The 21,606-nt window shown below is 29.5% G+C and overlaps 1 protein-coding gene and 1 pseudogene across 1 annotated transcript; one reads left to right on the top strand and one right to left on the bottom strand.

Annotated features, from left to right (window-relative positions):
* Nucleotides 1-568: 568 nt before the first annotated feature.
* On the top strand, nucleotides 569-1,872 carry LOC113858431 (LOB domain-containing protein 37-like). The gene is made up of 2 exons (XM_027491093.1): nucleotides 569-897; nucleotides 998-1,872. Exons 1-2 carry the CDS (start codon nucleotides 714-716, stop codon nucleotides 1,519-1,521), a joined length of 708 nt encoding a protein of 235 aa, XP_027346894.1. The 5' UTR covers nucleotides 569-713; the 3' UTR covers nucleotides 1,522-1,872.
* An 8,446-nt stretch (nucleotides 1,873-10,318) lies between these two features.
* LOC113858137 lies at nucleotides 10,319-12,691 on the bottom strand (annotated as a pseudogene).
* Between the last annotated feature and the right edge of the window lie 8,915 nt (nucleotides 12,692-21,606).

Here is a 21,606-nt window from a genome sequence, read left to right as displayed (position 1 = left end):
ATCACAGAGAGGTAAGAACACAGTAAGTTTTGTTTGGAATGTAAAAGTAAAAATTATGAACGAATTTTTTTAATTTTATACAATATATTTAATAAGTTAAAGAATTGATATAATAAAATCAAATTATCAAATATAGAAAATGGAAGAAAAACTTGTCTCTGATATAACATATCTGTAAAGTAAAAGCGGAAGAAATTGTTCATCTTTAAACATTTAAAAAATAATAATACTGTATAGTTGAAATTAAAATAATAATAAAATATCTAATTTGTTACTTTATAAAGCGATGATAAGATAAAGAGTAGGGAAAGGTGGAAAAAGAAAAGGAGGCATCAACATCCATATATTAGAGAATCGAACGGCGGAGGAAACATGCATGCGCGGAAACACGGAGCCGCTCACGCCAAAGACATTGGAATCTCACCCGCGGAATTAAACACACTCTCGCTTCCTCACATATATCTCCCACTTTCCCCACTAACCTTAACTCAACCATAGTTAACTAAACTACCAACCCCACTTCTCCCTCCATTGCCCTTATTTATATCCCACCTGCACCTGCATTCCCATTCTCTCATCCTCTCTCACCTTCTCTCAGCGCTCTGTTTAGTTAGCCACACCCAAAAAGATTCCCTGCTTCTGCTACTCACTATTTTATTTGTGTTCATGTGAGGCTGTTATTAATTAGTAAAACACAAGACAAGCACAGAGGCATGAGTTGCAACGGTTGCCGCGTTCTTCGAAAGGGTTGCAGTGAGTCATGTATTTTGCGCCCTTGCTTGCAGTGGATGGAAACCGCTGAAGCCCAAGGCCACGCCACTGTCTTCGTAGCCAAATTCTTTGGTCGTGCTGGTCTTATGTCTTTCATTTCCAACGTTCCCCAAAACCAACGACCTGGTAATTCAAACTTTTCTGTAAAAATAAATTCATTTTCTCTCCCGCTATCTGGAATATTCTTGTGAAGTAATGTTTCCTTCTTCGCGTGCGCTCTATGCAGCTCTGTTTCAGTCCCTGCTGTTTGAAGCGTGCGGAAGAACGGTCAACCCGGTCAACGGTGCCGTGGGCCTTCTCTGGACCGGAAACTGGCACGTGTGCCAGGCGGCGGTCGAGACTGTGCTGCGAGGCGGCACCCTCAGGCCCATACCGGAGCTTATGGGCCTCGAGGCTCCTGCCTCCGCCGCCGACGAGGCATCGGAGGCCGAAGTCGCCTGCACCGACACTTGGAGGATCCGAGAGCCCAATCCGAACCCAAATTTCCGGTTCACAAGTTCGCGATCTCATAACAAGGTCTCTTCCAGCGGGAAAAGGAAGCGATCGGAGGAGCTCGTGAAGCTTCAGGCGGGGCCGAATCTCGATCTTCGTTTGACTCCGATTTTCCTGCAAAAGGTGGAGAAGCGTCGGTCGGGCTCACCGTCGATGACCTCGGAGGAATCGGTTACGACGACGGCGTGCCTTGAAAGTGGGATTGGAGATCAGTGGGGTCACGGCGGAGACCGGAAAGTTCTCAACCTTTTCATTTGAGGACTCTCTCTGTGTACGCGGTGTCTCATGGTTAATTAACGGGTCCCGCGCGTGTAGTTTGTTTTCATGGTGTAATATTCCTCTATTTAATTGCTTACTTATATATTTTGGAGAAGAGGGTTCTTCCCGGATTTGAAATTCGGCGAGTTTTTGTGAGACACTGGCACAGGATTTCTCTACTGAGAAAGATGAGGGTTCGTCGGTGATCCCTTCTCCTTTGTTTTTCTTTTTCTTTTTAAGTTTTGTCTTTTTTTTTTTTTTTGTGCCAAACATGAAATATGTAAGCAGTCCTCTGACAGTGGGACATGAATATTAAATAAAAATAAAGACTAGATATTTCTTTTGTTTTTCTCATTGTTGTTTTCAATTTCGCTAAAATCAACATTCGTGAACCTTTGAGTTGGATGAATATTCAGTTGTTTAAGTTTGTGGGTCAGAACTTAAAACCAAGAATTTTCTCGTTACAAGCTACGCCGTAACACACATAAGCGTTCAATGCAGCAATTGTAAAGAAATTGCGATAGTTTTAATTAGGCTTTCTTTTATTTTAAAAGTATTGGATGAAAAAGCATTTGGCGTTGAAATTAAAACGATCCGGTGTTAGTTTATAATTTTGGTATGGTAAATAAACCAACTTTAAGTTACATTAAAATTAAATCAAGAATTGGTAATAAGACCTTGACCTATAAGACACCTATAGGGTGTGGGCTGCGATGATTAAAAATTGAGAATGTTGGAATTTGACGTCAGGGGAAATTCAGCGGCTCCTTGGAACAACCTTTGTGGTAAGATGTCAATCTCATACTACAAATCCCAACACGCCTTTTGAACAGTGAATATAGGTACTGTAATAAAACCCAAGTTTACTTTGGTTGAAATTTATATGCTAGACGAGGATGGTGTGCATGGTGGTTTGTGAAGACAGCCTCGTAACTAGTTGGATTGTTTCTGCCGGTAAATGAGTAATAACAGTAAGAAGACAGAGACAGAAAGGGAAGCAGTAACACAGGCGACTTTTGGAGAATGCAAAGAGGTGTGTGCAAATAAGAAGGAATCAAGGTAAAAAAAATAAAATTTAAATATAACAAAAATTAATAATTTTTAAAAAAGTTATAGTATTTAAGGTTTATTTAGTTTCAAAAATATTTTTATTTTCTTATCAAAAGTTTATATACGAAATAGTAAAAGTAAAAATAAATAAATAAATAAAACAAATAAAATTAAATCGAAATAAATTTCTAATATTATTAAAATATATTATATCTTATAATTTTTAAGTAAAGTTTGGGTTTTTTTAAAATCAGTTCTCTAAGAACACTGATTATACAATTAGTAAATAATATTTTTATTAAATATTATGTTAAAATGTATTAAAATAAGTATATTTTTATTTTTAATTATTTTATCACTGTCCTAATAATACTACTGAATATTTTTTTTTATAAAATTTTAACATATATAAATTTTTATAAATCTTATTAACAAGTATTTTTTTTAGATTTAATGAAGAATCGATGATTAGAAAATTATGAAAAAAGAATATTACCGTAATTTCTAATATGATATTTTAATTTTAAATTTATTTAATAATGCCCGTAAAATGTTAAATACTCCGATTTATCAATTCTTATTATATATCCTTAAAATTACGCACTCCTATTTGATAATTAATATTTTACGGCCTACAATAAAAGGTGCAGATTTGCTCTTGCGTAGGTGCGTATCCCTCCACCAATGGCAAAGCCAAAGTATACGGCTCAGGTCAGCATCGAGTTTTAGGTGTCTAGCTGTCAAACTGGCGGTATTGAACGACATATTTATTATAAAAATATTATTAACTAAAATAAGTTTTTAATTTGTATAAAATTTATTTTCTAGAAATAGTTTTGATAAAAAGATGTAAATATCTAGTTTGTAACATATATTGGGAGTTGGGAGAGGGTTTGAGTCGATATCTTCTACTCCGGGTGGCTTTGGTTTCTCCTCCGGGGAAGCGAGTGGGAGCCACTTTAAGCATTGCAAATATTTTGGGATAATAATCCAATAAAAAATGGGGATATAAGAAAGTAAAATAAAAGGGAATTTAAGTTGAGTTGAGTAGAAAGGAAGAAGAGAACGCAACGCAAGTGCATAAAATGGCTTTTCTTTTATTTCTGCGATGCTGCGTCTCGCCGCATTTGCCATGGACCCCACAGAACCTTCCCCCACTTTACATTGTGGTACCCACGTATACCTCAGCTTCCACTAATTGCTTAACGTCTCTGATTTTCTCACCTTTGATTTTACCCACTCTCTGTGCCTCTCCTCTGTAACCTGCTCCACTCATTAACTATTGTTTCTGTTTATGCGTCTTGGACCTCAGTCACAATTCACATCATCTTTTCCTCTTCTATTCCATAACTTATCTTCTATCCTTCTTCCAATTTTATTTAAACTATATAATATTAAAGGATTCAATTATTACGGTATATATATTAAATAAATAAATAAATCTAATTTTATCAATAAAAGTGAGTATCTCATTAATTTAAATCTTATAATAAATTGAAATATTAAATATATCAAAAATTACTGTGATTATGACAAGTAATTAAAATAAAAGATAAATAATAATTACGAAACTGAATACAGTTAACAATATATTATTTTATTAACATTTAAATTAAATAAAAAATAAACTGAGACAAAATAAAATAAAGTTAAAAAATTTTAATAAAAAAATAAACTAAAGACTGAAATGAAACAAAAATAAAATTAAAATACTAAAATGTCAATTTAGCTAAAAATCAATTTTAAAAAAGTAATTATGATTATAGTTTTACATGTATTTGAGATGATAGAAATTTAGATATATCTATTTATTCAAAGAAATTTTTTTAATTTTCATAAAATTTAGATTCAAAATATCTTTCAGAAGGTTTTAAGGTTGAAATAAAATCTTTTTGAGTTGAAAAATGCAAACTAATATGTTACTTGATTTACTACAGCAGTATTTATGAGATTTAAACTATAATGTTATGTAAATTATTCTAAAATATTTAACATTGATCAGTTGTAATGGATTTAAATACATTTGAAATAAAATAGAATTATAAGTTTTACTAAAAAAATTATTTTTTATTTTTATAATTTTATATATTGTCAAATTTTATAAACATTAAATAAATAACTATGAAAATATAATAATTTTTTTACTTTAATATATTTTAAAACTACATATTACCTTAAAGGTATATCACAAAAGTATCATATAATTTTGTTATAATTTATAATTTTATAAATTATATATATATATATATATATATCCAATGGTTAATTTTAAAATAAAAATTTATATTAAAAAATATTTAACAATATATTTATTTATTAGTGTAGTTTACATAGTTATAATTTAATTCCTCTCTCATAAACACATAACATCAGTGAAAGATAAATTATATATAAAATTGCAAACATAACATTATTTTTAATATTAAAATAACAGAACTCATATTTTATCCTTTAAAAAAATATTATTTATTTAAATCAATTTTCTTGTTTATCTTTTATTTTCAATCTTCATCCAACTAAATTATAAGACTGCTGTTTATTCAAGTGTAATTAATTATTTGATTCCTTTTTCTTACTATTGTGCAACTAATTATTCAATCTACAAGCATTTTCAATGTTTAATTTACTCAATTTATGTGCAACCATTTTTTATTTTAAATATTATTTACAGATCTCATACTTTTTAAAAGTAAAGAAAATATTTATTTCATTTATTAAAAAACATATTTATTTTATTTTACACACCACACGATGGTGTGTGAAATATTTTATTGTTAATATTGCTTGAAATAGATTTAAAAATAATAATTAATTTAAAATATATATTTTTTTCCATTTTTTATTAAACAATTATGAGCTGATATATTATTAGGACTTAGAAAGGGGTAAAAGGGAAATATGAGGGTGCCACTTGAACCAAAATTGGAATATAAAAAGTAGAGGTGGCAAGCACAATTATTCTAGAGAGGACAAAGAGGGCAAAGGTGTGACTCGGATTTCACCACCGCAACTTTCAATGAATTTAGGCAACCATGACAAATTCCAAGCTTCTTGGTGCCGATGCAGTGACCTATTTAACAACAAAAACAATGTTCCAACTTCCAATACTTACCAATCTTTTCACTCTATCTAGGTTCTTCACGTAATATCATAGTGTTAACATAATTTTATACTTTATTCATTAATTTCTATATTATTTATTTTTATTAGTAATACATTAATCAGTAGAAATATTTAATGAATAAAAATTCAATGAAAATAATATTTTTTGTTTAATTTATAAAAAATATCTAAAGTGATATTTAATTTATTAAAAGTTATAAACTTTCAATTAATTTAATACAAGTTATAAATTTTCAGTTATTTTAATCAAATAATGATATAGAATAATTTTTATCACTTCTGTCATATGCATTAAATTGAATTGAGCAAATAATTTCGTCTTTATATTTACAAGTTTCCATCGTTTTATTATACTTCATAATACTTTTGTTTTAATTTCTGATTTTATGTTATTGACATTAGCTTATAATGACAGTAAAATATATAATTATAAAAGATAAAAAAAATACACCATTGTCAACTAATAAATTAAATATATAATATGATTGTATAATTTTAAATTAAATATTATAAAAATTAATAATTATTACTGACATGATAATCTATAATTTGATAATAATGAGACTAAATACATTACAATTAAATTACAATTTTATTCTATTTCTTATAATTTTCTTTTATTTCATTTTAGTCAACAGTTAACTCTATTTCTATTCCAATGCCATTAGACATGCATGTTATTAGATGTATAAACAAATCAAGCCTTGGTTAGGGATTTAAATTTTCCTGTGTAACGATTTTGTCGTCAAACGAATGTGAGAATATTGATGAAATGATTTTATGAGAAGCAATTTATTCGATTCTTGGTGGCCATGTTTTGATCTGGTGAGGTCTTTATAGAAGATGGGTGATGATAGAGATTATTTATTTATTATTTTGTTGACGTTGATGATGATAGAGAGGCAGGAGAAGGTAAAGGAAATATTTGGAGAACAAGAAGAGTGAGAGACAAAGGGATACCTTAGTAGGCATCTAATCAATGCCCCACCTCCGAATCTTCACTCACAAGATTGTCGATTATGAGCGAGAATACGGGGTAACTATGAAAGGTACGAAACGAATACGATGGTCCTTTTTTTAATGTTTGGATTTATGTTATTGCAAGTTGTCAAGCAAGTTGCCACCTTGGGTCTACCCGAAAGGGATTGCTGATGACGTTGCCACACCCTGATTTGCTCCTCTTTGTTGACCTTTTTGAGATTCCTTTTGATGCTTAATACAATGCTGATCTTTGCAGCTGCCAATTATTAAATTATATTAATACTTAGCATTCTTGTTTTCACGGAAATGTCATTGCCCACTTTTGCACCTCTTCAACTTAAATGGCATGCCTTTGTATCCACGTTTCTATTGGAAGCAAGAATAGGCTAACATTGGTCTCTCCCATAAACACTAATCCTTTCAGTGATTTTATAGTCGCCTATTCTAATTGTTGGGTCTGGCAAGTTCAAAATACTGACGCGATCATCTGTTTTATAATGATCTGATTGAGAGATCGTTGTTAAAGATAGAGTTTGGAAGTGAAATCGGCATACTTACTATAATTGTTGGATAAAAATGAATTTTAAGCATGCCTGTTTGGTTAATGAATTAGGCAATCAAATCAAGCTTTGGAATTAAATTTTATTTATATCATTTGTAAGTTTTTCAAAATTGAAATTATAACCTTATTGATTGGTTAATTTGTTCATTTTAATGGATTAAGGTGTTTGATGGTGGTGTTCCATTGTGCGGTTTAGTCTTTAGCTGGCATTTATTGATCATGTGTGAGCTTTTGTTGTTAAAACTATGAATTGTTTTTATATGTTATAGAAGATATGATATGATCAGTATCGATTGTTTGCTGCATCACTTCGGATTTGCGAGGTCTATTATCGCTAAGCTTTTGTAACATTGTTGGAATGCCTGAAATTAAGGGCATGTTTGGCTTCTGGATTTTTTTTGTTTTTTATTTTAATTATTTTATTTCATTTTTTTATTTTCTAAGATTTGCATATGAAATGAAAACGGAAAAAAGTATTTTTCAATATTTCATACACAAAATTTTGAAAATAAGAAACAAAACAAAAAAGTAAAATATTTTCTGAAACTTAAAAGACTCTAAAAAATCTGTTCAATTAGACGTGAGCTTCAAATTTTATTTTTAAATAATTTTTTCAAAATAAAATAATTTCAATTAAAATAAATGTAAGTTAATATTTAACTCATTTTCAAAATAATTTTATATTACTTTTTTCAAATAGAAAACTGACTTTTAAGTTTTAGATGTCCAAACAAACAAGAAATTTTTTTGCATGGCATGAATATTATTAAATTACAATAAAATTTTTAACAAAATAATTTAAAATATTAAATATAACATTTAAATTTTTATAAATTTAAAATTGTTAAATAGTATAATTATTAATAATAAATAGTATACTATGCTAAATAAAATTGATAAAGAGATAAACTTTAAATTTAAAAATATTATAAAAACTTTACATTTAAATTAATATTCAATTAATTTTTTTCATATAAATAAATCACAACAGGATTGTCCCTAACAAGATTCCTTCTAGAAAAAAAAAAAAGGATAAATTTTGGTAGTTCAAGACTTCATAAAATAAAGCCTAATAAATTTTAATTCTACTATTTTTAGTTGAATTTTCTTAATTAATGTTTTTCCAATTTTTTATAATTTTACTTTCCATTTTTTTAATAAATTTAGTAGTTAAAGTTTAATCAATCAACTTTTGATTAGAATTTTTTTTAAACAAAAATACTTTTAACCATTCTCTACCCGTTGATCTATGTGTTCTATGATATCAATTACATGTATCAAAGTTGCCCTAATAGTTATATAATAAAAAAATAAAGATAAAAAAGAATTTAAATTAAACACAACAACAATATGTTAATAAGTATTAAAAAAGTTAAATATTTGAGGTAAAATAAAAGCACAACTTAGCCCAAAACAAATCTTAGAGAAAAATTGGACGAACTATATATTAGATAATCTAGATATACATGTATATAATAAGTTATGAACATAAATACAAAGACGAAATTGAAGTACAAAATACAAATAGAAGCTAGAGCACATGATCTTGCAAAATGCATTTTGTTTGATGTTCTTCAAGTTTGTGTCCACTAGAAATTTTGCAAATTTCATATTTGCACTGCTTTCTACACTGAAGAGACATGTCTCCTTATTAATTTATGCCATCAAATCTTTTTTTGTTTATTATAAAAGAACCCTTTTTTTGGGGGGATTGTTTGGGGAATTTGGATCCTCTTATGTTCTGGCGGGAACATGAGCCTCATGTTCAAATTTGTTTAAGCGAATTTGAGTGATTTCTCGCTTAAGCGGTACTTCTTGGCTTAAGCGATGCAATTCTGGGATCCAGGCTTCAAAGCGAGTCCAAGCGAAGTTGGTGAAATCTTGCTTAAGCGACAAATAACGGCTTAAGCGAATCTTGAATTGCTTGACTCTGCCCAAGCGAATATCTATAATTTTAAGCGAAATTGGGATAGAGAACCATGAATTTTAGGCTGGTTACTCGCTTAAGCTCTTTTAAAAGCGCTTAAGCGCAAGTGTAATCTGCTTAAAGCGGAGGCAAGCGAATTTTATTAAAATGAAGCGAATCTGGGACAGAGAGCACTAATGCACAGGACTATAATTCGCTTAAGCTAATAAGGATCCGCTTAAGCGAATGGCTCCTTAGCTTAAGCCTACTTTTGTGATGTTGCAGCGAATTGAAAACAGCTTAAGCGAAAATTAGGGCTTAAGCGAATAATGTAGAAAAAGTGAAAATTATGCAGAAATTGACAGCATGTTCTCAAAAGGTAAAATTTTGCAAATTTTGTTGTCAAAGTCAATTTCACTCATCCAGAAATAGTTAAATGTGGCAGTAAAACATGGATAAAGATTCCATTCCATTCCATTAATGGTACACAAATGTTCACAATAAAATTTACCCAAAAAGAATTCACTAATACATAGACAAGTCAAAAACAAAAGAAGCTGAGGATTCCATTCCATTTCATTCCAATCAAATATCATCCAGAATTGAATCATTGGTATCATGAAGTTATCCCTACAAAATAAGAAGAGATATTAGGAACCACCATCAATGATTAGACAATGTAAAGTTAGGATTAAAATTATTACTCTCAAAAAATCTGTAAAACTTAATTGATTAAGTAATGTGTGAGGGGATCATAACATGGAGGTGCCGAACAATGTACTTCAACTGGATCATAAAACATTGCTGGATATTCCTATAACATATTAGCACCCATATTATTATATTATATGGTTATAATATGGAAGTTAACTGAATTGTTTTTACTTGTATTCAAAATCATTATATAAAAGAACTTGAGATGTTGATTGATCTAAAATTGGAGCTCTACTCTTCTTTCTCTTTCCTTGTAGCTCAACCCAACTTTTGAAACATTTACTCCCTTTCCGCTTACTGCTTGGTTGTCGCTTGAATCCCTTAGGTTGTGTACCATCATTATTGGCCATAAATTCTGCATCATCTTTATCTTTATCCATTAGACTATTTGTTTGCAACCGAAGTTTTGTGATTTTATTGATTAAGTTGTTAATATTGTCATCAACTAGCTGATAATATTCTTATGAACTAGAAATGTCAGAGGCCAACCTAATCATTTTACATGCTAGATTACGGTATCGGCGTGTGGCACTAAGTTTATGATCTCCTTCTACCTCTGTTCCTTTGACATTGTGAATAATCTCACTACGATCCTGTGTTGTCCATCTCTTAAGTATGTATTTATCAGGGATAACCTTCACATCATTGGCTTCAAACACTTTCAATACATGACAACAAAGTATGCCAAATGTTTCAAACTTCTTAGAAGAGCAATATATAGTGCTTGAGGAAGGTTCAAACGTAACTGTCCATGATCTTTGTTGATGGACTTTAGTAATCACATATTCAATTAGATGAGGAGTTTCAAACCTTTGGGATATGTTACAATCTAAGAATTGAGCAAACTGTTGTTGAAATAAGTTAAATATTGCATGTGTGTAAACCTTGGGCATTTGTATTAAGATTGGTGACACCTCATACTACAACATAGCTAGCTTATGGCGGGAGTCATACTCATGCTTCAACTCATTGTAACGCTTGTCTTCAACAACTCGTTCAAAGTGAGCAAAGAATTGTTTTATGTCAATACCAGGTTTCATACATGCCTTAAAATTAGAGTTTAAACTTTCACTTAATTGAGTACTTCGCATTCTAAGGGTGAACATATCCTTAAAATAACATGATGCCCATTTCTCCTTTATGGAATAAAGTAAAGTAATTCAAGAATTTTGTTCAACATTGTATTCTGTTATGAACCTTCTCCAAGCTTCCTCAAACTCAATTGAAGAATCATAGTCATACATGTATTTTTTCAAATCTCTTAGAAAATGACTTTCTCCTTTCATGAAATTGCCAAGGTGTTTTATGCCATTTTGCATTAAATGCCATGTGCATAAAGCATGATATGTGTGTGAGGCATTACTTGAACAATTGCCTTGGCCATTACTTGATCTTGGTCTATAAAAATTGTTTGAGGTTGTTTTTGATTGTGTGCTTCCAAGAAGGTCTCAAACAACCACTTAAATGATTATGCTGTTTCATCATACAACAAGACTGCCCCAAAAATAACAACACCTCGATAGTGATTGAAACTTGAAAACAAGGCTAGAGGTCTATTAGCTCGGTTGGTGGAATATGTAGTGTCTAATGATATAACTTCACCAAAACACCTGTAATCAATGACCATCTTCTCATCTGCCCAAAAAACATTTGTGATTTGTTCCTCAACATCTATTTGGTATGCATGAAAAAATGATAAGTTCTCGATTAACTGCCGTTGAAAGTATTCCATTAAGCAACCGACTTCTCCATATAACATTCTCCGTTGTCTCTTAGCCTTCAAATAATTTTTTGCATCCAGAGGAGTATAGCCAACATTAGCTCGATGTCCTGCAAGTGTGCTCATTAGCTAAAATGATGATTTCTGTCGTAATCCTGAGGACTCGGCTAATCAATTTGATGAACTTGGACTTCAGTTATCTTACGATGTGAAGCAAGCATGTGTGTTGTTTCTGGAAGTTGTAATGAATGATTATGCTCTTCAACGAACTCATGTATAACATATTTGTTGTTGCATCCCAAAAACAATGTTATTCTTGCAAGACAATCAGTTCTAGTTTTTGCCATGTGCTTTGTAATTGTTAGATTTCTTTTATCATCCTTTCGATGTCCCTCTTTACAACAAACGTACCGACAAGATGAAATTACACCATCAACCTTTCGCCTGTTATAATATTGTTTCCTCACACCAAATCCTGCTATCCTTCCATATTCACACCAATATTTTCATACTTCTTCAAGAGTGTTAAACTGTAACCCAACACGCGGCTTCTATGCAACATATTCGCATTCCATTTCCTTTTTATCCCAAAAATTTAAGAAGAAACATCATAAGCATTGATTCCTTAGAAAGAAGATGACAAATGAAGTGAAATATGTGTGCTAAATATTTACCTTTTCTGGATGTTAATGTTGTCAGGTTGACCCAAGATTTTTTTTTATGTTGGTTGGAAGGAACGTTATTAGTTTCATCTTCGAAGCATGATTCAGCATTGATTCCTCAGCATTGTACTCATTATTTGAAAGTTGTACATTTTGAAAAATCTATTCTTTTTACCATTCCTTGACATAAGCGAAATTAGGTGAGTTTTTCATAGAAGGTAGGGCTGGATAATCTTTATTTCTTCCTCACTACGTCACTGCACTGACCTTTGGCACCAACTTAAAAAGGCTCACTCACTTAAGCAAAGTTTTAGTGAAGCATGTTTGGCTTAAGCGACAATTCGCTTAAGCGAAATTTAATCGCTTAAGCAAAAATGGCGACGGTTACACTTTTAAAAGTTCAAACTGCATCTGTTTCATCGTTCTCCTTCTTATTGTACTCATACCTTCATCTAAAATTTCTCCTTTCTTCTCCCAGCCAAAACTCTAAACCTTACTATCCTTCATTCTACCTTCAAAGTCAGGTACTTCCTCACTTTTATGCTGGATGCATGCAATTTGTTCTTAAGGTTAAAGTTTTCATTAACGAAGATTTACTTATTTTCATTGTGATACATGGAAAGTACTCTGATACATGCATTTTCTGTTTTATAATGTGATAAAAAAGTAAATGTTTTGATTGGTTATTCCACAATGTTATTTTGTATCCATGTTGGTTCATTGTGCTAGTAAAATTGCTTAAACCGCATATGGATGCGTAAGCGATTTGTGCCACTAAACTGAAATAACCAAGGAAGTACTGCATTTCGCATTTCACCCAAATTTTTTTATTCAAAAATTCATTATTTTATATAGTATTATCATTTCATTTTTTTTATTTCAGCATGACACCTAAGAAGTCAATTCCTCAAAGAAAGAGGCAAAGACCTGAGGTTGGGCAAGGTTCACAACAAAATGAACAAGCTATGGATGACCTAGAACCACTACAAACACATACACCATTCCTATCATGGGATAGATTTAGGTTCAGAATTAGGACAAAGGCTGAAAGATACATTCAATTGGAGCAAAGGGAATTATTACCTGAGAGGAAAGTAGTATTAGATGAAGGAGAGTACGACGAATTTATGCAGGAAATTGTCAGAACGAAATGGCAATACTTGGCAAATCTCCCCAACCAAATACATGAAGTCATTGTAAAAGAATTTTACGCAAATGTGTGGCCATTGATACCAGACAAGGGAGAGAGGAAGTCTTAGGTTCAGAGGCAAACAATTGCTTATGATAGGGAAGCTATTTCTGCACTTTTGGGTAATCCTATGATCTTACTCGAAGGAGAGGTGTGCCAATATCAACAACGTAGAAAGAGATTTTTAGGTTTTGTAGATTAGAAAGTAGCTAATGTCTTATGCATCCTTGGGAAATCCTATGAGACAAATGCTGCTGGAAAGGCAATGAGATTTAAGAGGCAAAGTTTAAACACTTTGGCACAAATATAGACATCGTTTCTCTTTGCCAACATAGCCCCTATCACACACACCTCAAATGTTCGCATGCCTCGAGCATATTTGATTTATAGCTTCATGGAGAAGTTAACTGTGGACATAGCAGCAATAATTTCAGATGAAATACACCAGTTTGTCATGTCCAACACCTCCACTATTGCAGCAGTGACGAAGCCTTTAGGATTCCCTGCTCTGATTACTGCTTTGTGTGCTTCATAAGGCGTTAGCATTGCCGACTGCTTCAACTAAACAGTTAAATTGAAGAAACCTATAAATTCCCACTTCATCAGAAATTATTGCACTAATCCATTAGAGCATCCTATTCCACCTTCATCTCAGCCGAGCTCATCTGCAGCACCTACAACAGCACCACCACCAACTGCACCATCCATGCCTCACATGCCACATACAGATTCTGTTGTCATACGCCATTTAACTCACATAGAGCAACAAAACGCAGCAAACAACCGAGCTTACATGCAATTGAATGAGGCCTTCTACAGGTTAACTTTATTTAAATAATTTTTTTTACATACTAATTGAAAATGTTCAATTTTTTTAACATAACCCTCATTTTGTCAATTCTCAGGTTTACATTACACCAACATCATAGAGAGATTTCTGTTTTCCCTTGGCCTACACCTGAATTGTTTGCAACTATTGTATCTTGGCCTGGAGACAGTCCAACTTTTCCAACTGATCCCCAATTTGCAGAGGATGATATGGCCCAACCAGAGGAGGGAGCTAAGGAAGATATTCAGCTTAATGAACCAGTGGTTGAGGACCAAACACATGAACAAATGGGAGAGGATGAGAATAATGCTACGAACAATGATAAACAACATAATGAAGACTTCAATGAGCACGACTATGTGACAGACATAATCAATCCACAATTATAAAATTATTTATGAATGTATTTATTTTGAAATATTTCATATGTTGTCATGGATTTCATTTTCTGTATATTTTCGCTTTCAACTCCTATCCTTTCGTTAATACAATGGAGTCAAGTATTTATCCATGTTATGTTGGCAGAATCATTTAACATTTAGAAGTGTTATGAACAATTATATTTCTGGATTGGAATGGAATGGAATCCTCAGCTTCTTTTGTTTTTGACTTATCTATGTATTAGTGAATTCTTTTTGGGTTAATTTTATTGTGAACATTTGTGTACCATTAATGGAATAGAATGGAATGAAATCTTTATCCATGTTTTGCTACCACATTTAACTGTTTCTGAATTAGTGGAATTGACTTTGACAACAAAATTTGCAAAATTTTACCCTTTGAGAACATGTTGTCAGTTTCTGCATAATTTTTGCTTTTTCTGCATAATTCGCTTAAGCCCTAATTTTCGCTTAAGCCGTTTTCAATTCGCTGCAACATCACAAAAGTAGGCTTAAGCCAAGGAGCCATTCGCTTAAGCGGATCCTTATTAGCTTAAGTGAATTATAGTCCTATGCATCAGTGCTCTCTATCCCAGATTCGCTTCATTTTAATAAAATTCGCTTGCCTCCGCCTTAAGCGAATTACACTTGCGCTTAAGCGATTTTAAAAAAGCTTAAACGAGTAACCATCCTAGAATTCATGGTTCTCTGTTCCAAATTCGCTTAAAATACATATATTCTCTTAGACGGAGTCAAGCGATTCAAGATTCGCTTAAGCCGTTATTTGTCGCTTAAGCGGGAATTCACCAACCTTGCTTGGACTCGCTTTGAAGCCTGGATCCCAAAATTGCATCGCTTAAGCCAAAAAGTACCACTTAAACGAGAAATCACTATTTGAACATGGGGCTCATGTTCCAGCTAGAACATGAGAGGATCTGAATCCGTGTTTGAGACACGTTATTCTAAGCTTTGTTAACGAGCCTAAAAGCACTAACGTCTGTATATTAAATATTTATTTTAAATTTATTATTAAGATAAATTGAGTTTTATATAATTTCTTTTATTTTAAATTTTTATTTATTTATTTTTAATATAAGAGAATATTTCTTGTTTATTATTTATACTTGCAAATTATATAGAAAAGTACATGTAAAGTTATATTAAGTGAAAATGTTTCTAATTAATAGGTTTTCTTTTAAGAATACATGTAACATTGTTCTTGTTTGAGCTCATAATTTATATATAGTAATTGATATTAAATCTGGTCTTAAAAAAATAATGAGTGAATAATTTATATCCAAAATTAGGTTTTAGATTACAAGTTTTGTATCTAAATAAAATAAAATTCTCGTATTAGAATATTGTCCTTTAAAAATTAGTGTTTACAAGTTATATACTTCTTAAAGGTACAATTTTTTTTCACTAATTGTAACGATATAACTAATTATAACCGTTGTTTGAATTTAACGTAGGAGCGTTAATAAATTTAATCTAACGTACAATTTTGTGAGGGATGTTTTGACTTGCATTTTAGAGAAAGAAATTGATAAAATCTACCGTGCCTGATTATTTAGGGGGTACTAAATTTAATTTTATATTAAAGGTTTAAGAAAATTTCATTTGCTCACATCTTTAAGAATATATTTTAATTATTATTTGTTAAATAGTATTTTAATATAAATGTCAAAAATCAATTTTATCGGTAACTTCTTCTCCCGTTTTGGAGTATAAAAAACAACTGCCAACAAAAGTGGTGCTAATGTGAGAGTGAGAGATATAACCGCACATGGTTTTGATCATTTCTCTTCACTGACCACTGTTATTGGAAGCCTTCGTGTAAACAAGGAGGTAATCCCCAAGACGACACAAAAGAACCCTCCCAGACCATTGTTGATGATCCAGTGAAAACACAACACTAGCATTCATTTAAGATGCAAAACTCTGATATTCAAAAGACATAAAAAGAAGAGGGATTACAAACTCTGTCTTCCTTAAAACAGAACACTGTAAATACCACCAACTTATCAACAACGAATGATTAAAAATGACTTTTTTTGCATTATAAAAATATTTTAAGAAACTTTTTGTATTATAAAAAATATAATACATTCATTCCTATTAGAGAAGTATTATATTTCCTTTTTTAAATTTCGTCTCTAAAACTAATTTTTCTAATAATATTTATTACACTTTTTAGAGATTTTTTTAGGTTTATTTTTTTATTTGTTTATTTTGTGAATTTTATTAAAAGTGACATTGAGGTTTTGTAAAAGAAATTATGAGTTTTTTAGCTTTCGTTATTTTTAGAGTTAACTTCAAGAATCTCTTATATATAATAAAGTTGTTCTTCTGAAAAAATTTAATATAGTTAAATAAGTTATTAATTTCTAAAAATATCATATTTTTTTTGTTTTAGTTGCTGTGAAAATTTTATTGATTTTTAATCCTTAGAAATACAAAAAGAAAAATATAGTTTTTTTCTTTATTAAGGATTAAAATCATGTTTTTTTTTTGTTAAAAATATGTAATTTAGGTCTAAAATCACATGCTCTTTTTTTAAAATATAAGAAGACTAAAATTGAATAATTTTTTTATAAAAACAAAAATAAAAAAATATGATATTCTTAGAAACTAATAACTTATTTAAGTCATTAATATAAAAAAAATAATATAGGATTAGTATCCTCATTAAAAGCAATTATATTTGAGCATCGGTAAAAACATTAAATATCTTTTACATTTAATATAGTTATCCTTTAGGAAAACACTAAAAAAATGAATATATAAATATTTATTATTTAAATTAATATAAATTTTTATATAATAATTTAATTTACTATTAATTTTTATTTATAATTTATTTAATTATTTCTTTAAGTCCTGTTAATCACATTTTATCTCAATGCTTACGAAAACATCTTCCTAGCCTTTTGTTTATGTTTATTAATTGCTCTATGTTTACAATATATAAATTTTTCTCTCAATCTTTTCAGATTTTTTGTTTTTTTGGGATTTAGAAATTATTCTTCTTCTTTTAACTTTGGGTGGTACTTTCACATAGTTTCGTATTGTTATTTAAAATAAAGGGATAGTATAATCTTATTTTCAAACACGTCTTTAATAAAATAAATGTAATACAGTCAAAACACTCTGTATAAACAAGTGACTATTGAGATAGTTAGGTTTAGCGAATAAATTGTGATTAAAAATATTTATATAATACTTGCTTACACAGTTAAACAAGTTTGAAACGTTACTTATAAATGGAGAAGTATTTTTTTCTTACTACGTTGACATGAGTGCTTTCAAATCATTAGTATTTAAAAACTCTATTAATATATTTATATAAATAGATACTTAATTAAGGCTAAGCTAATGTAAGTTAGATATTAAGTAATATATGAGTGAGAAAGTATGTTATAATTGTTAGATATATTTAAAAATAAATTAATGATTAATATTTTTTATTTTTATTTAATAATAATTTTTATAAATTGATTATTTAATCTTCCATTAAAATTTGTAAAATTGATCCTTAATCGTTTAAAGTTATTATTTTAGATATTAATAAGATTGTATTGATAGTTCAATACTATTTTAGATTTTTCTCATGCAAATTTTGTATGCAAGTGATGATTTTAACAATTAAAACTTTCATATGCATTAATACCGTTTCAATTCATCATAAAATAAATAATTTTTATATTGATAAAATACATTCAATATTATTTTAATTCTTCAAAATGCAAACTTCATGTACTTTTATAATTTCAATTTATCATAAAAATTAAATTTTGTATTGATAGAACATTCAATACCATTTTAGATATTGTCTCCATATATTATGTTCTTCCTACACATTAGTCGCATAGCATAACGCTTACAAAATCACTTAAGCTAATTTAGACGTGTTGAAGTGAATTTCATACGAAAAAATTACTAATTAAAAAAATTTTCTTAAGTTAAATATAATATTCATATTTCGCTTAGGTAAGGATGGTCGGTTAAGCAAAATTGCTTATAACTTAAATAAAAGAACTAAGGCCTAAGCAAATTTGAGTTTTAATTCTCAGTGTGTAGGATCATATTATATTTTAACTTGCTAATTAAATAGATGTATTAACAAAATTTGTTTTGTCATTCAATTTTCTTAAAGTATCTACAAGCCAAAATTAAACTAGATTCATTTTTGGGAGCATAGCTAAGGTCCCTAAACATGTCCCCATAACTTTTCTGTGAGGAAAGGTGATGCAAATTTTAGTTCCTTTATTTTTTATATTGATGGCTATGTTGCACACCAAAAGTAACTATACTTTTTTAATTAAATTTATATATTAACCAAAAATTGCAATAATCGTTCATACTTAACAATTATCTAAGTTGAGAAATAGGTTGTTTATTACTTTCTCATGTTAAATAACAAAACATGAATCTAAGGCAATAAATAATAAGAAAAGTGATAAGTGCATTATAATAGTAGAATTTGTATTTTAAATGTATCAATAATATACATTAGGCAAAATTAGTCTTTTTGTCTCGTAACTTTAAAATAAAATTTGATTTCATCCTTTAACTTTTTTTTTTTTTGTTCATTTTAGTTTTCTAACTTTTACAAAAGTTTCAAATAAGTTCTTTTTTGTTAAAAATCTTAACTTTATTAAAAAAATTGTCATTTTGTGTCACATGTATTGTGTGATACTGTTTATTATTTTTTTCCTCAGATCTTTAATCTTATCTCCAACACCTATTTCTCTTCCTCCTCTCTTTCATCCTCATCTTCATATACTCAAAACTCACTAATACCAAACATCCACCCTAAATTCCAAACCATAAGTAACCTAACTTTTTAAATACTCATTTCCAATCTCCTACAGATCTGAATGAAAAACATCCATATTTATTAGTTTTTATTTTATTGATTTTTCATGCTACCATGACATCTGAAGTCTTCACTAACAAAAATACCATGTTCTAGAATCTCAAAGCACAATCTAAAAATAAGGTTCTTTTGCGTTCAGATCTGTTAGAGATGGAAAATGAGTATTTAGAAAGTTAATTTGTTTCTAATTTGAGATTTGGGGATGGATGATTGATGTTGGTGGCAAGAATATGAAGTTTTGAGTATAAGAAGATAAGATGAAAGGGAGAAAGAAGAGTAAAATGTGCTAGAAATAAGGTCAGATCTAATGAGGAAGATGATGAACCGTACAATACATTTAGAATAAAACGACATAAATTTTTAACAAGTTAGGGTTTTTAACAAAAAAAAAAGACTCATTTGAAACTTTTGTAAAAGTTAGAGAACTAAAGTGAATAAAAAAAAAACTGGTAGACAAAATCAAATTTTATCTTTAAGTTAAGAGACGAAAAGATTAATTTTGCCTATACGTTATTAACTTAGTTTAAATGCAAATTTACAATGTGAATTCATTTCTCACATGGCGAGATCAAACTTCTATTTATGTTATTATCTAAATGTTCTACATGATGTACTTGAGTAGGATGTAACTAAGGAAACTAGGGTTACCAACAATACATATAGGTATAAAAATAAATTTTTAGTATATTATACTTTTACCTCGTGAATTATTGTGCTTGAACAATGTATTATATTGTTATAACATTTTGCAAATTTCTTATTTCAATAGATATTATAATTTTTCATTGTGAGTATTAGATTGGATGAATATGAAAAATTCCTTATCACTTAATCTCTACGAAAAAGGAAGTTACAACAATTAAAATAAATTTTAGTTATAGTTTATCTTTAAAATCTTACATAATGGTTAAAATAAATTAGACTATTAAAAATTTATTATATTTGATTAATTTATAAATATTATGTTTCAATTGAATGAAGACATTGTAAGGGTAAAAACACTTGTGGGATGTTAAAATGACATCACAATTAATGTAAGTTTACATTGAAGTCTAGTTAAATGCTTTTAAGCAAACATGCTCTTATTTAAGTGTTGCAAAGGAAAAATTTAGCATACAAACATTTATTTGTAAAATAGAAAGACAAATTCTCATGTTAATAGTCTATCTTTCATTTTCTTTTTATTTTTCAAAATAGGACATGTTCTCAATTAAAAATTAAATAAAATATTTTATAATTATATGAAATTTATTTAATATAGAGGTTCCTAACGGTTCAAATACTCTTTTCTTCTTTGTCTTCTCTTTCTTTAATTTTTGAAAGTCTATTTTGCTTTGTTAATATGCAAACAAAATGTTGAAATACATAAACCAATGTTTAGCAACATAGAGGAAATTTTTTATGAACGTCATCGTGTTCTTTGATACACTTAGTATATTTATGCCTATTTCTTTGAACATAAAATAATAAGAGGAATTTAGTTATAACTATAATTATGTTTCTATGCATTAGAGCCAAAAGGAAAAAATATAATCTATGCACTCATAACATAATAAGAGAAATTAAATTTGTAACGGGTAATCAGTGATTAAATTTTTTCTAAGCTAAATTAAGAATCACTTAAGCAAAGAATGATTGGATAAAATTTTCTTAGGCAAATAACATATTGCTAAGTGAGCGTTTGCTTAATTTTCTTTGTAACCATTGTTTAAAATTCGCTTAAGCACATATAAGAATCACTTAAGCGAAACTTGTTAACATTTGCTTAATCGGTTGTTTTCTGACTTAAGCAAATTGTGTAGAAAAGCAATTTTTTACATAATTTAATTTTATGCACGATTCGTTTAAGCAAATAACGTATTGTTAAGTGATGTTTGCTTAATTTTTTTGGTAACTATTGTTTAAAATTTGTTTAAATGACTGTTTTGTGGCTTAAATGAATTATGAAAATAAGGATTTTACTGCATTTTTCACTTAAGTATCCTATTTTCATATTTTTTAATTAGTTCTTCTTCCCAAGTTCTAACTTGAACTTACTATTCTTATTCACAATAATGATTCATTTTCAATCTACTTTAATTAGTGGTACA

This window comes from Abrus precatorius, unplaced genomic scaffold (assembly GCF_003935025.1).
Source record: "Abrus precatorius isolate BTA unplaced genomic scaffold, Abrus_2018 Scaffold2, whole genome shotgun sequence".
Lineage (NCBI taxonomy): Eukaryota > Viridiplantae > Streptophyta > Magnoliopsida > Fabales > Fabaceae > Abrus > Abrus precatorius.
The sequence above is the reverse complement of the archived record's forward strand: the minus strand, read 5'-3'. Positions and strand labels throughout refer to the sequence as shown.